Below are 17027 nucleotides of genomic sequence, written 5' to 3' on the forward strand. Positions count from 1 at the left end.
TTCAGGAGGGAAGTCATACTATTCTCAAGTGGCAAGACAAGCCACGTTGTGGGAAACCAACAACATATTGACAAAAATGAGTAACAGGTATGTGCTACTGCAGTCAGATGCAGAGATGAACACCTACTATCCCAGTGACTTGAGAGGCTGAGGCAAGAGGATCACAAGTTTGAGGCCAGCCTGAGCAGTGAGACTCTTATCTCAAAATAAAACATTAAAATGGGGGGGTTGCTGGGGATGTAGTTCCGTGGTAAAAGCAACCCTTGGATTCAATCCTCAGTACCACAAAATAAACAAAACAAACAAAATGGAATAAAATCCTTTATTTGAAATGTTTTGCTCCTTTCCACCACAAATAAATGCTGAATAGGTAATAAAAGTCACTTCTTGGTTGGTTCAACATATGGCAATCAATAAATATGTAATACATCACATGAACAGACTTAGAGATAAGAATCCTATGACCATGTCAATAGATGCGGAAAAAACATTTGACAAAATACAGCACCTCTTAAAGATCAAAACACTAGAAAATACTAGGGATAGTAAGAACATACTTCAACATTTAAAAATCTCTATGCTAAATCCAAGGCTAACATCATTCTAAATGGAGAAAAATTGAAAGCATTCCCTCAAAGAACTGGAATAAGAAAATGATGCCCTCTTTCAGCACTTTTATTCAACACTGTCCTTGAAACTCTAGCCAGAGAAATTAGAAGAAAGAAATTAAAGGGATATAAATAAGAAAATAAGAGCTCAAATTATCACTATTTACTGACAACATGATTCTACTTTGAGAAGGTCCAAAGAATATCACCAGAAAACTTCTCGAACAAATAAATGAATTAAGTTAAGTAGCAGGATATAAAAATTAACACCCATAAATAAAATGTGTTCCTATATATCAGTGATGAATTCACTGCAAGAGAAATAGGAAAACTACCCCATTCACAATAGCCTCAAACACACACACACACACACACACACACACACACACACACACACACACACGGAAATCAACCTAACAAAACAGATGAAGGACCTGTACAATGAAAACTACAGAACACTAAAAAAACAGAGGAAGACCTTAGAGATGGAAAGAACGTCCATGCTCTTGTATAGGCAGAATTAATATTGTCAAAATGGTCATACTACTAAAAGTGTTATACAAATTTAATGCAATTCCAGTTAAAATTCTGGTGATGTTCCTGATAGAACCAGAAAAAGCAATCATGAAATTCATTCATAAAAATAAGAGACCCAGAACAGTCAAAGCAATCCTTACCAAAAAGAATGAAGCAGGAGGCATCACAATACCAGACCTTAAACTATACTACAGAACAATAGTAACAAAAATGGCATGGCATTGGCACCAAAACAGACATGTAGACCAATGGTACAGAACAGAGGACACAGAAACAAACCCATGTAAATATAGTTATCTCACACTAGACAAAGACACCCAAAACATACATTTGAGAAAACATAGCCTCATCAACAAATGGTGCTGGGAAAACTGGAAATCCATATATAGCAAAATGAAATTAAACCCCTACCTCTCACCTCGCACAAAACTCAGGTCAAAGTAGATCAAGGACTTAAGACACTAGAACAGAGACCCCGTGCCTAATAGAAGAAAAAGCAGGCCCAAATCTTTTTCATGTTGCTTAAGAACTGAATTCCTTAACAAGACCCCTAAAGCACAAGTGGTAAAATCAAGAATCAATAAATGAGATGGACTCAAACTATAAAGCTTCTTCAGGGAGAAGAAACAATCAATAACGTGAAGAGAGAACCTACAGAGGGGAGAAAATCCTTACCACATGAACTTCATAGAGTACTAATCTCCAGGATATATAAAGAACTCAAAAAACTGAACACCAAAAAAACCAAATAACCCAATCAATAAATGGGCTAAGGAACTGAACACTTCACAGAAGAAGAAATACAATCAATCAACAAATAGGTGAAAAAATGTTCAACATATCTAGCAATTCGAGAGATGCAAATCAAAACTACACTGAGATTTTTTCTCATTCCAGTCAGAATGGCAATTATCAAAAATACAAGCAACAATAAATGTTGGTGAAGATGTGGGGAAAAAGGTACACTTATACATTGCTGGTGGGGCTGCAAATTGGTAGAATCACTGTGGAAAGCAGTATGGAGACACCTCAGAAAAATTGGAATGGAACCACCATTTGACCCAGTTACCCTACTCCTCAGTATATACCCAAAGGATTTAAAATCAGCATACCACAGTGATGCAGCCACATCTGGTCAATTCACAATAGATAAACTACGGAACCAATCTTGTTGTGCTTTAACAGATGAATGGATAAAGAAAATGTGGTATACATACAATGGAATATTACTCAGCCATAAAGAAGAATGAAATCATGGCATTTGCCAGTAAATGGATGGAACTGGAGATTATGCTAAGTGAAATAAGTCAATCCCAAAGAATCAAAGGTCGAATGTTTTCTCTGATATGCAGATGCTAATTCACAATAAGATGGGGGGGCTAGGGAAGAACAGAGGGACTTTGGATTAGATAAGGGAAGTGAAAGAAGGAGAGGGGGTATGGAGGTAGTAAGGATAGTAGAATGAATCAGACATTAACCTATGTGCATATATGATTACACCACCCAGTATAACTCTACATCATGTACAACCAGTAGAATGAGAAGTTATATTCCACTTATGTATGATGTGTCAAAATGCATTCTACTGTCCTGTAAAACTAATTAGAACAAAATTTTAAAAGTCATATCTTTGTATATTATATAATGGGTGCCAAATATCCTATATAAGATGGCATGTGTGTGTGTGTGTGTGTGTGTGTGTGTGTATACATGAAATCACAAAAATTTGCTCATAACATTTTTATCTGCCTGGAGAGAGAGGACACTATTGTCTTGATGCCACCAGTCCACAAAATTATTTACTAAATAATGTCTGTGGAGAATTATCCATGTCTCAAAATGAATAAATAAATAAAATTAAAAAATAAAGAGGGCTGATTATGTAGCTCAGTGGTAGAGCAACCCTGGGTTCAATCCCTAGTACTTCAAAAGAGGAAAAGAAAATAGTATATGTCCCAGTGTCCTATTCAAATGAGCATATTTCTGTTCTCACTGATAATAAAAGGATATATAAGATGTAGATTATGATTATAATTTCTAACCTACTGTCATGTACCTGTGTTGCTGAAATATTCCTAGAATTGAAAACTTGGAACTTAATGAACTAAAAAAAAAATCACTTTAATCTCACATAAGCTCTATATACTTATTACTAATCAACAATGGGTCATTCTGCCAATTTTGACATATATAATTTGACCTTTCAAACTGGCATGATACTCAGTTCTAAAGGACTCGAATGGTCATTATCAGTTTTCCCATCTCTGACTTCCCACATGAAATCACAAAAATTTGCTCATAAAATTTTTATTTGCCTGGAAAGACAGAACACTATTGTCTTGATGCCACTAGTCCACAAAATTATTTACTACTAAATAATGTCTGTGAAGAATTATTCACATGATTTCAACTGGAGAAAATCTGTGCTATGCCCATTAAAAGAAGGTGGTGGCATAAGCACCCAGTTTCACATTCAATACACTTTGCCTATTAACCTTGATGAATCCTACTATGAATCAAAAATGAACAAAAGAATATAAAAACAACACAAATACACTGCATTACCTACACTAATGAACAGTACACACATTAAACGCCAATTATTAACACCAAAGGGGAAAAAAGCTAGTCTGAAAGGTTAATTTTGTAATGTATACAGCCAGAAAAGCATGTATGATGTCTTTTAACATATTTTGAAAGGTCATGATGGATGGGTTTAAGTTAATCACTTTATGAAATTAAATATACAAAGATTTCAACAAGGCCTGGTAAAACAAAATATTAACATTTTCATTATTTCTCTTCTGTAAATATAAGGCTGCTAATATTTCTCAAATACAATATCTCAGCAAAGTAATACTGCATATTCAAGAATAAAGAAAAGCTTTCATACTACTTTGATATCTACTTGCGATGGCTGGAGATTACTGGCTCTTTGTACGAGTGCATTCTAGCCTAGAATTAAGATTCCAGAGCAAATACTCTCTTTTAAAAATAGATTTGAGAACCAGGCTCAGCCCAGTGCTGCCAGGTGAGGCTTCCGCTCCGGGGAGGCAGGCCCAGAGACCCAGGCCCAGACCAGCCGGGCCCTGCCCACACTCTGGCGCCGATGCTGCAGTTGACCATCTGTCAACACGTGGAGGTGCCTCTGCCCACTAGCAGGGATTATAACACTACCTGGAGACCATTAACCCTAGAGGGGCAGCATCCTTTTTGGGTCACTGCATTATCAAATTCCTCCAAGACATCAGGCTACTGAAGACTAGGAGGTTTGAACAGTACTGTATAGTTTTATTATAGATTTTTTTATTAGTAGTAATATTACAATTATTCCTATTATACTTACTGTTATTCCTACTTTTCTTTTTCTTTTATTAATGTTTTTCTCATCCTCTCTATTTTCCTCTTATCTATCTGTCTCCTTGGAGACTCACTCTCCCTCTTCACAGGCTAACAACCAATTTCTTTTAATTCCACTTTCACTACTCCTATGACATAGTACCTCTATAGACACACTTATTATCTCATTTACGTTGTATCCTACACCCCTCCTCATCCTCTCTGTCCACCTTTAGAAATCGTGGTCCTTATTCTAAACCTATTGACTAAACTGTAGATAATAATCGAACTCATAATCTCTGTTTATTAAGACAATATGGTTAATATCTTAAAAAGGGACCATTTGAGTTAAGGATGAATATTGTTTGTATGGTGTGCTGCTAATATTGATCTCTCACTTCAAGGTGAGTATTGGAAACCTACAGGGACACTATAAGTCTATAGGGGGGAAACTGCAATACCTCAGATTTGCACTCCTAAAGGGGAAGATACATGAGCAATATGAGAAAACAAGGGAAGAAAGTGTCCCAAAGAAACCTAGATTCTACATCAATAAAATACAATGACAGCAAGGCAGAAGAAATGTCTGAAAAGGAGTTCAGAATGTACATAATTAAAACAATCAGAGAAGCAAACGATGAGAAGAGAGAGCAAATGCAGGCACTGAATGATTGCACCAATCAACAGTTAAAAGAGCAAATGCAGGAAGAAAAAGGAGCATTTCAATAAAGACATAGAGATTCTGAAAAAAAAAATTCATGAAATGAAGAAAACAATAAACCAAATTAAAAACTCCATAGAAAGCATAACCAATAGGATAGAACACCTTGGAGACAGAACCTCAGACACTGAAGACAAATATTTAATCTTGAAAACAAAGTTGACCAGAAAAGATGGTAAGAAATCATGAATAGAATCTACAAGAATTATGGTATATAATGAAAAGATCAAATTTAAGAATTATTGGAATTGAGGAAGGCACAGAGAAACAAACCAAAAGAATGAACAATGTATTCAATGAAATAATATCAGAAAATTTCCCGAACCTGAAAAATGAAATGGAAAATCAAATACAAGAGGCTTACAGAAACACAAAATGTACAAAATTACAACAGACCCACACCAAGGCACATTATAACGAAAATACCTAATATACAAAATAAAGATACAACTTTAAAGACTATGAGAGAAAAAGAAATCAAATCACATTCGGGGGAAACAATACGAATATTAACAGATTTCTCAACCCAGACCCTAAAAGCTAGAAGGGCCTGGAACAACATTTACCAAGCTCTGAAAGAAAATGGATGCCAATCAAGAATCTTATACCCAGCAAAACTTACCTTCAAATTTGACGATGAAATAAAATCCTTCCATGATAAACAAAAGCTAAAAGAATTTACAAAAAGAAAGCCGGCACTACAGAACATTCTCAGCAAAATATTCCATGAGGAAAAAATGAAAAACAATGAAAATCAGTCAAGGGAGGAACTACCCCAAAGGAATACCCAAATAAAGGAGAAACTAAGTCAAGTTAAAAAATAAGCCAAAATGACCAGGAACACAATTCATATCTCAATAATAACCCTGAAAGTTAATGGCCTGAACTCATCAATCAAAAGACATAAACTGGCAGACTGGATTAAAAAGAAAGACCCAACAATATGCTGCCTTCAAGAGACGCATCTCATAGAAAAAAGATACCCACAGACTAAAGGTAAAAGGATGGGGAAAAAACATACCATGCACATGGACTCAATAAAAAAGCAGGGGCATCCATCCCCATATAAGAAAAAGCAGACTTCAAGCCAAAATTAGTTAGAAGGGATAAAGAAGGACATTTCATACTGCTTAAGGGAAGCATAAATCAGCAAGATACAACAATCGCAAATACTTATGTCCTAAACAATGGCTCATCCATGTACATCAAACAAATCCTTCTCAATTTCAGGAACCAAATAGACCAAACACAATAATACTAGGTGACTTTAACATACCTCTCTCACCACTGGACAGATCTTCCAAACAAAAATTGAACAAAGAAACCACAGATCTCAATAACACAATCGATAATTTAGACTTAACAGACATATATAGAATATTCCATCCATCAATGAGCAAATACACTTTCTTCTCAGCAGCACATGGAACCTTCTCTAAAATAGACCATACGTTATGCCACAAAGTTACTCTTAGCAAACACAAAAAGATACAGCTACTACCTTGCATTCTATCAGATCATTATGGAATGAAATCAGAAACAAATGACAAAATAAAAAACAGAAACTACTCCAACACCTGGAGATGAAATAATACGCTATTGAATGATACATGGATAACAGAAGACAACAGGGGGGAAATAAAAAAAATTCTTAGAGGTAAAGGAGAACAAAGATAACAACACATCAAAATCTCTGAGACACTAAGAAAGCAGTACTAAGAGGAAAATTCATCACATGGAGCACGTTCAATAAAAGAAGAAAAAGTCAACAAATAAATGACCTAACATTACAGCTCAAAACCCTAGAAAAAGAAGAACAGATCAACACCAAAAGAAGTAGAAGACAGGAAATAGTTAAAATCAGAGCTGAAATCAATGAAATTGAAGCTAAAGAAACAATGAAAAAAATGACAAAATAAAAAGTTGGTTCTTTGAAAAAAATAAACAAAATTGATACACACTTAGCCACACTAACAAAGAGGAGAGAGAAATCTTAAATTACTCAAATTCAGGATGAAAAAAGGAAATATCATAACAGACACTACTGAAATACAAAACATAATTAGATGTTATTTTGAAAATCTATACTCCAACAAAATAGAAAATCTAGAAGACATTAACAGGTTTCTAGAGACATGATCCACCCAAACTGAATCTGGAGGACATACATCATTTAAATAGATCAATTTCAAGCAATGAAATAGAAGAAGTCATTAAAAGCCTACCAACAAAGAAAAGTCCAGGATCAAATGGATTCTCAGCTGAGTTCTACAAGACCTTCAAAGAACTCATTCCAATACTCCTCAAAGTATTCTATGAAGAGGAGGAAACCATTCCAAACTCATTCTATGAAACTAATATCACCCTGATACCAAAACCAGACAAAGACACATGGAGGAAAGAAAATTTCAGATCAATATCCTTAATAAACATAGATGCAAAAATTCTTAACAAATTTTAGCAAATCACATACAAAAACATATTAAAGAGATAGTGCACCATGATCACGTGGGTTTCATCCCAGGAATGCAAGGTTGGTTCAACATTCAGAATCAATAAATGTAATTCATCACATCAACAGACTTAAAGTTAAGAATCACATGATTATTTTGGTAGATGCAGAAAAAGCATTTGATAAAATATAGCAACTCTTCATGCATGAAACACTAGAAAAAATAGGGATAGTGGAAACATTCCTCAACATTGTAAAGGCTATCTATACTAAGCCCATGGCCAACATCATTCTAAATGGAGAAAAACTGAAAGCATTCTCCCTAAAAATTGGAATAAGGCAGGGATGCCCTCTTTCACCACTTCTATTCAACATTATCCTTGAAACTCTTGCCAGAACAATTAGTCAGACCAAGGAAATTAAAGGGATATGAGTAGGAAAAGAAGAACTCAAACTATCACTGTTTGCTGATGACATGATTCTATATTTAGAGGAGCCGAAAAATTCTACCAGAAAACTTCTAGAACTCATAAATGAATTCAGTAAAGTAGCAGGATATAAAATCTATACTCAGAAATCTAATGCATTTTTATTCATAAATGAAGAATCTTCTGAAAGAGAATTTAGGAAAATTACCCCATTCACAATACCCTCAAAAAAAAAAACAAACAAACTTGGGAATCAATCTAACAAAAGAGGTGAAAGACCTCTACAATGAGAACTACAGAACACTGAAGAAAGAAATTAAAGAAAACCTTAGAAGATGGAAAGATCTGCCATGCTCTTGGATAGGCAGAATTTAATTTTGTCAAAATGGCCATACTACCAAAAGTGTTTTACAGATTCATGCAATTAAAATCCCAATGACATACCTCATAGAAACAGAGCAAGCAATCATGAAATTCATTTGGAAGAATAAGAAATCCAGAATAGCTAAAGCAAGCCTGAGCGGGAAGAGTGAAGCAGGGGGTATTACAATACCAGACCTTCAACTATACTACAGAGCAACAGTAACAAAAATGGCATGGTATTGGCACCAAAATACACAGGTAGATCAATGGTACAGAATAGAGGACATAGACACAAACCCACATAAATACAGTTTTCTCATACTAGACAAAGGGGCCAAAAACATACAATAGAGAAAAAATAGTCTCTTCAACAAATGGTGCTGGGAAAACTGGAAATCCATATGCAGCAAAATGAAACTAAACCCTATCTCTCACCCTGCACAAAACTCAACTCAAAATGGATCAAGGACCTTGGAATCAGACCAGAGGCCCTGCACCTTATAGGAGAAAAAGCAGGTCCAAATCTTCATCATATCGGCTTAGGATCAAACTTCCTTAACATGACTCCCAAAGCACAAGAAATAAAAGCAGGAATCAATAATTGGGATAGATTCAAACTAAACAGCTTTCTCTCAGCAAAGGAAACTATCAGCAATGCGAAGAAAGAGCCTACAGAGTGGGAGAAAATCTTTGCTACTCATTCTTCAGAGAGAGCACTAATCTCCAGAATATATAAAGAACTCAAAAACTTGACACCAAAAATACCCAATCAACAAATGGGCTAAGGAAATGAGCAGACACTTCACAGAAGATCTACAAGCAATCAACAAACATATGAAAAAATGTTCAACATCTCTAGTAATAAGAGAAATGCAAATCAAAACTACCTTAAGATTCAATCTCACCTCAATTAGAATGGTGATTGTCAAGAATACAAGCAACAATAGGTGTTGGCGAGGATGTGAGAAAAAGGTATACTCATACATTGCTCGTGGGGTTGCAAATTAGTGCAGCCACTCTGGAAAGCAGTATGGAGATTCCTTAGAAAGCTTGGAATGGAACCACCATTTGACCCAGCTATCCCACTCCTTGGCCTATACCCAAAGGACTTAAAATCAGCATACTACAGTGATGCAGCCACATCAATGTTCATAACTGCTCAATTCACAATAGCCAGATTGTGGAACCAACTTAGATGCCCCTCAATTGAAGAATGGATAAAGAAACTGTGGTATATATACACAATGGAATATTACTCACTCATAAAGAATAATAAAATTATGGCATTAGCAGGTTAATGGATGTAGTAGGAGAATATCATGCTAGTGAGATAAGCCAATCCCAAAAAAACCAAAGGCCAAATGATCTCTCTGATAAGTGGATGATGATACATAATGGGGGCTGGGAGGGAGGTAAGAATGGAGGAAGGATGGATTGTATAGAGGAAAAGCGGGGGGGTGGGGGAGGAGTTGGAGAAGGACAAAAATAACAGAATGAGACAAACATCATTACCCTAGGTAAATGTATGATTACACAAATGGTTCGACTCTACTTCATGTACAACCAGAGAAACGACAGTTGTACCCCATTTATTTACAATGAATCAAAATAAATAAATGATAAAATAGATTTCATTAAGAAAAAATAATTGGTCAAAAATACTTCAAAGAATATTAACTAAAATTCATCCTTGTGTATCAATATCTTTCTACAGATGCTAGTAACACTGTTAACTATGTATGATAAGAGTAACTCAGAATTTACATGAATTTATGACAGAAGCAGTACAACTAACCTAAGATTCCACCTTTTTCCATATTCTTTCAACCTCCTTTGTTAGGCATGACCACATGAGTAGTTCAGGTCAGTGGGATGTGAATGGAAGCAAAGAAAAGGGTCAGTACGTGATATCTCATGGTCTCTCTTGCTTTGGTGATTAGGAGCATTCCAGAAAATAAGATGCTGAGCATCTTTGAAAAGCAGAGTCCCCTTCCCCACTACAACCTGCACTGGACATACAATAAGAAAAAATAAAACTTAGTTCTGTTAAGCCACTGAGGGTTCAAAATTTGTTACCGTTCTGAAAAACCTAGTCTATTCTGACTAATACTGAAACTGATGTCAGGAGTAAGTTGTCACATGTTAAATATTTGTAATCTGGAAGTTTGAAATCTGAAATGCTCTATAATCTAAAACTTTTTGAGTGCTGTCATGATGCCCAAGAAGTTTTGGATTCTGGAGTATTTCAGATTACACATTAAGGATGCTCAACTGGCAAAGTCTATGAAAATTGTATTCTATGCAAACTATATAAAAATACACAATTGTGGTTTAGTAACTGATCATCAGGAAAACTAACATCAAAGATGGAAAGATGATCCAAATTATCCAGAAGCAAAACAATTTATGATGCTGTCACATGCACAACACTTGCATAATATACCTGAAGCTTTAGAACAGTAGGTGGCAAATTGAGGCTTGCCTACTTATGTAAAGAAAGTTTTATTGGAACACAACCACATTTAATTCCATATCCTCTATGGATGCATTTATGATACAGTGGCAGTCTAGCTGTGAAAGAGATTATATTATCTACAGAATCTAAAATATTTACTACCTGGCCTTTACAAAAGTTTGCTGACCTATGCTTTAGAGGAAACTGGAACATAAACTTCAGTTGTGTGTGTTGGTAACTACTGGTTACTTTTGAAAGAACTGGCCATTTTGAAAACAGAAATTGAAGGGAACTAGACCCCCTCAAACAAAACACAGAAGACAGTAGCAAATATTCCTGCCTGCCTGAGTTGGTATGCTGATCCTTTTGATGTGTTCAACCATGGGACTTATTTTAGTCATTGGAGAATGTGATGCTCATCAGACCTGAAGACAAGTTGCAATGTGATTTGCCATCACTCTTACTCATCTACCTTTTGTCATAGGAAAGGATGTCCCTGGAAAGCAATCCTTTACCTAGGTGCTGAGACCTGAAAATGGAACAAACCTGAAGTTGACCATGGTTTGGCACTCCACATGTCAGCCCTGAAAATGCCTGAGTAAAAAATAAATGCAGTCTGTAAAACTAAAAAAAAATAAAATAAAATAAATATACTGTTAGAGATTTCCCCCCTCCCAAAATTTAAAAAATTAAAAAATATATACATAAATATGTGGTTTTTGTTATTGCAAATGACATTTTTATTATGTTTCTAATTTTCAATTTTGTTTAATGCTAGTATATAGAAATTCTATTTGTTCACTGTGGGAAAACACACAAAATTTATTATCTTAAAAAAACACATTGTTTTAAACAGTGTTATATCTTGGGTTTGTTTCTATGTATCATTTTCACATAATTCTGAAAGCCTTTGAAGGAAAAAGATTGCAAAATCTATTTTTTTTTTCTTACAGCACTGAAAATTAAACCCAAGGTCTTGTGCATGCTAGGCAAGTATTCTACCACATTGCCAGTCTGTGTAAAAATTTTTTAATTGAAGAATTGCCTCATTCTGCCAACAGAAGACTGGAAATTTAAGGAAGACTCAGGCTAGCCTTAATTAAGTCCAATATAGGGCCTATAAGCTGCGGAACAGGCTTTGAAAAGATGTATCAAAAAGATAATTCCTCTCATTTCTGACAGAGTTTGCTGTAGGTCAAAAAATTTCCAAAGTCTGTGACCATTCTGCTGGTGACAGTAGTTCTCAATTCAAAGCAATTTTGCCCCAGGGAACACATGGCAATATCAGGAAACATTTTTGACTGCCAAAGTGGGGAGAGCTACTTGCATCTGGAACAGGTTGAGAAAGCTGCGCAGCCCCCAAGGAGAACACACCCTTCATTACTCATTTCAGATATATTCAAGGAGGGTAACAGAAAAGGAAGATTCTCCTACGGGGTATCAGAGAGAACAACATATAGGGTGTTCCTCACAGATATCAGATTTAGGGCTTAACCACAGACTATTTACCACCCCAGAGCAAGGAACTCACAATGCCCAGAATTTCAACTGCAACCGACCAATTTTTTAGTTTCCAAATGAGATTGCTTATTGTGCTTATCTGGCCCTATTTGACCATTCTAAGGTATTTACAGGAAGGTGACAGGGGAGATGGATAATTTGGCCATTCCAATTCCTATATTCCAGAACCAAATGAAGTAATGTCTGGATTGACATAGATACTAAACATCTTGATGGAATAGGACTTAGAGTTATCTCCATTAGGGAGGGATGGAAGAAAAGAGAACAAAACAATGTCTGATAATCAGTAGGGTAGACTGTGGCAGAGATTGGTGCCTACCACCATTCTGAAGTCTGTTCCCCTCATATTTTCCAGTTTCCTTACAATTATGGGTAGTTCTGCCAATAGGCTCTGAGCAGAAGTGATAAGTATCATTTCAGGTCCCAGCATAGAAAAGCTAGTGCATACAACCCAGCTGACTCATCTATTGTCTAGATGGTGAAGGATTACTCAGCTTGGGCTGAGTGACCCTAGTGACTTATCTCCTCCAGCCATACCTTACCTGCCTACATTTACCACCCAGTTAATCCAATCAAGCAGTTTAATGCACTGATTAGTTTAAGGCTTTCATAACCCAATCATTTCACCTCTAGACTTTTTTGCATTGTCTCACACATGAGCTTTTGGGGGACACCTTATATCTAAACCATTAACAGTTACATTGACTGATTTCTGTATATTGAACTACCCTTGCATTTCTGAGGTAAATTCCACTTGGTTGTGTTAAATGATCCTTATAATATACTATTGATATTGGTTTGTAGGTATTTTGTTGACAATTTTTGCCTCTGTTCCTAAGAGATTTTGTTGTGTGGTTTTCTTGTGATGTTTTAGGCTAGCTTTGGTATCAAAATGGTGTTGGCCTCAAAATGAGTACTCCTCCTGTTCTTTGGAAGACATGAAGTAAAATAAAACTATAGAAAAGTTCTTAATGTAATAAATTTGAGCTAAAAAGAGACCACATGGAAATCCACTCCCAACCCTGATTTACACTGAACCCTTAAAGGATGAAAGGTCAGGTTATTTTATCAAGTAAGTAATCACAGAACAGTAAGAATGAGGTGAATCTATAATGAGTAGTAGAATTGAAAGATAAGTACCAATTTTGCCTTCAAGATCAGCTGCAATTAAATAGATGAATTACATTAAACTTCTTGGAAACTGCTCCAGGAAAAGGGGCCAAATAAAAATCTGGTGCAAGCAGTTTCTAGAACCTATGTTTAAAAAAAAAAAGGCAAATAGAAGCTCAAGAGGTGTCCTGCAGTAGGTTCTGTGATGTCTGCTCAGATTCCTGGTACTAGTTTGAGGTACTTATTCTCTCAATTTCTATGTGTGATGGCTGTCAACAGAATTCAAGTCAATCTCTCCAGGCACTGTCTTCAACCACAGAGATCATGCTGCTCCCAGGGTAATAGGCTGGTTGGGTCACTAGCTGAGGTCTTTGAAGTGATTGTGTTCAGTTCAATTTCTCCCTTTGTTTATTTTTACTTCTTTACTCACCCATGGGGTGTTGATCCTAAAGGAACTCCTCCAAAACTGCTTTCATGAATATCTCTAAGAGTTTCCTACACCATCTAATCTAAGATAAATATGGTCATCAAAGGTAACAGACCCCAATTATGTCTCTTTTTAGCTCAAATTTATTACATTAAGAACTTTTCTATAGTATATATATACTTATATATAGAAAATAATTTTAAAAATTCATTAAAAACAAAGCTAATAAATTTTGCAAAGTTGCAAAATACAAAACAGTTTTGTATTTGCAAAATACAAATATCAGTTGTATTTTTATATACCAGTAATCAACAATCTGAAAAGGAAAATAAGAATAGAATTCCATTTGTAATAGCATCCTATAGAATAAAATGCTTAAAAACAAACTAAAGAGAAAGACTTATACACTAAAAATTACAAAACAATGCTAAAGAAATTAAAGAAAATTTATGTCATAGACTAAACCTTGCCCCCTTCCAAATTCTTATGTTGAAGTCCTAAGCACCAGTGCTTATGGTATTTGGAGATAGACTATCATAGGAAATTAAGATTAAAATAAGGTCATAAGTGTGAAGTCTCAATTCAAATGAACTGGTGTCCTTACAAGAGAGATATGCAAGCTTTTTTTTTTTTTTTTTAGCCACATATGCTCAGAGAACAGGCCATTTGAAAACACAGCAAGAGGATGGCTATCTAAAGGCCAAAAAAAGACCTTACCAGAAACCAAACATTTTGTCAACCTGATCATAAACTTCTAGACTTCATAAATGTGAGAAAATAAATTTCCACTGTAAAAGCTATCCAATCTGTAGTATTTTACTACGACAACACAAACAGACTTTGAAACAACTTAAGAAAATGAAAGCACATCTATGTTAACCTATTGGAATACCAAGTATTAGATGACAAAAATTCTGAAACAATCTACAGATTCAATGAAATCCTTATTAATAATCTCAATGGCCTTTGCAGCAGAAATGGAAAACTTGATCCTTAAATTCATATTCAATCATAAGGAGCCCTACACATTCAAAACAATATTAAAATATCAGAACAAAGCTGGAGGATTCATACTTTCCCAATTAAAAACTACACAAAGTTATAGTGATCCAAATAACATGGTGGTATATGGTCAGACACAATGAAATGGAACTGTAAGTCCAGAAATAAAACCATATATCTTACAGCCAACTGGTTTTTGCCAAGGGTACCAAGATCATTCATTGGGGGGAATGAAAAGTATCTTTAACAAAAGGAGATGGGACAACTGTAATCCCACATGTGGAAAAATGAAGTTGGCCCCTTACACTACATATAAAAATGAACTAAAAAATGGATCAAAGGCCTATGTATACAACTATAAAAGTTTTGTAAACATAAGGCTCAATCTTTATAACTTTGAATTTCACAATGGATTCTTACACATGACACCAAAAATACATACCAAAAGAAGAAGAACAACAAAAAGCCCAAACAAAAACTAGACTTATTGGAAATGAAAACTTTTAACACATTAATGGATACCATCAGAATGAAAAGCCAAGTCATGGAATGGGAGAAAATATAAATCATATGTCTCATGAAGGCTTATACATCAAGTATATAAAGAACTTCTAAAACAATACAAAAAAGACAAGTCAATTAAAGTAAAAGCAAAAGGGCTTAAATACACATTTCTCCAAAGAATATATAAAAACTGCCAATAAGCACATGAAAAGATGCTTGACATCTGTTATGGTTTGGATCTAGAATGTCTCCCAAAAGCTCATGTGTTGAGAGCATGGTCCCCAATGCCCTTCAGAGATGGAACTTTGAGGCAATGACTGGATCATGAGGCTTAAACCTCATTCACTTGGATTAATCCACTGACAGCTGAATGGACTACTGGGAAGTGGAACCTAGTGAGAGGAACTAGGTCACTGGGGACATGTCCTGGAAGGGTTTATCTTCTTTCCAGTACCATCCTTGCTCTCTCTGCTTCCCTGCTGCCATGAGCTGAACAGATTTCCTCTGCCATGCCCTTCTGCCTCACCTCAGATACAGAGCAATGTAGTCTACCAACCATAGACTGAATCCTCTGAAACTGTAAGGTCAAAATAAACCTTTTCATCTCTAAGTTGTTCTTGCCCAGTATTTTGTGCACAGTGACAAAAAGCTGACTAACCACATCCTTAATCACTAGTAAAATGCAAACCGAAACCACAATGAAACAATACTTCATTATCCACTATGGAGGCTAGATTCAAAAAGCCAGATAATAAGTATTGGCAAGGTTGTAGAAAAGTTGGAACCTTTATATACTGCTGCTGGAAATGTAAAATAGTATAACTGCTTTAGAAAACAGTTGGATGGTTCCAAAAAAAAAATCAACCACAGAATTCCCAATGATCCATTTCTAAGGCATATATACCCAGAAGAACTATAATCAGATATTCAAACAAATACCTGCACATCAACAGTCATAGCAGCGCTACCCTAACAGCTCAAAGGTAGAAATAATCCAAATCTCCATCAATGGATGAATAGATAAGTGAAATGTGATATATATAAAATATTATTCAGTCACAGAAAGGAATAAAGTACTGATACATGCTAAACATGGACTAATCTTAAAAACAGTGTGCTAAATGAAAGATAATAGGTAAATCCACAGACACAGAAAATGAATCAGTATGATGGTGGAGGCTAGAAAGTAATTTCAAGCGACTGCTTAAGGTTTTCTTTTGGAGTAATAAAAATGTTTTAGTTCTGATACAGGTGGTGTTTGTGCAACACTGGGAATGGCTTAAATGTCACTGAACTGTACACGTTAAAATGGTTAATTTTGTTATGTGAATTTCAGCTCAATGATTTAATAAAGATAGATGGTGACAGTTTTTTCTACTAACCCGATGAATAATTCCAGCAGAATGAAGGTGCTTGATTCCACACAGCATCTGATAGAGAAGGTAGGACATTCTTTCATGATCTAGTTCCATCTGAATCACTTGGCAAAGATTTGCATCCATGAGCTCCATGACTATGTAACTTCATGGGTGGAAAAAGATGACAGCTAAAGTGTACAGC

The 17027-nt window shown here is 35.5% G+C and overlaps 1 protein-coding gene across 8 annotated transcripts in view; it reads right to left on the bottom strand.

Annotated features, from left to right (window-relative positions):
* Positions 1–17027, bottom strand: part of MAPK8 (mitogen-activated protein kinase 8) — a 129928-nt gene that overhangs the window by 13707 nt on the left and 99194 nt on the right. For 7 of the 8 annotated variants that reach the window (XM_079135867.1, XM_079135862.1, XM_079135863.1 and 4 more), the window contains one exon: positions 16850–16988. In XM_079135867.1, the coding sequence (XP_078991993.1) occupies positions 16850–16988 (139 nt within the window). Of the gene's footprint in view, positions 1–16849; positions 17014–17027 lie in introns of all 8 variants that reach the window. The other variant, XM_079135869.1, reaches the window with a different exon arrangement.

The sequence above is a fragment of the Sciurus vulgaris genome, assembly GCF_902686455.1.
Source record: "Sciurus vulgaris genome assembly, chromosome: 4".
Classification (NCBI taxonomy): domain Eukaryota; kingdom Metazoa; phylum Chordata; class Mammalia; order Rodentia; family Sciuridae; genus Sciurus; species Sciurus vulgaris.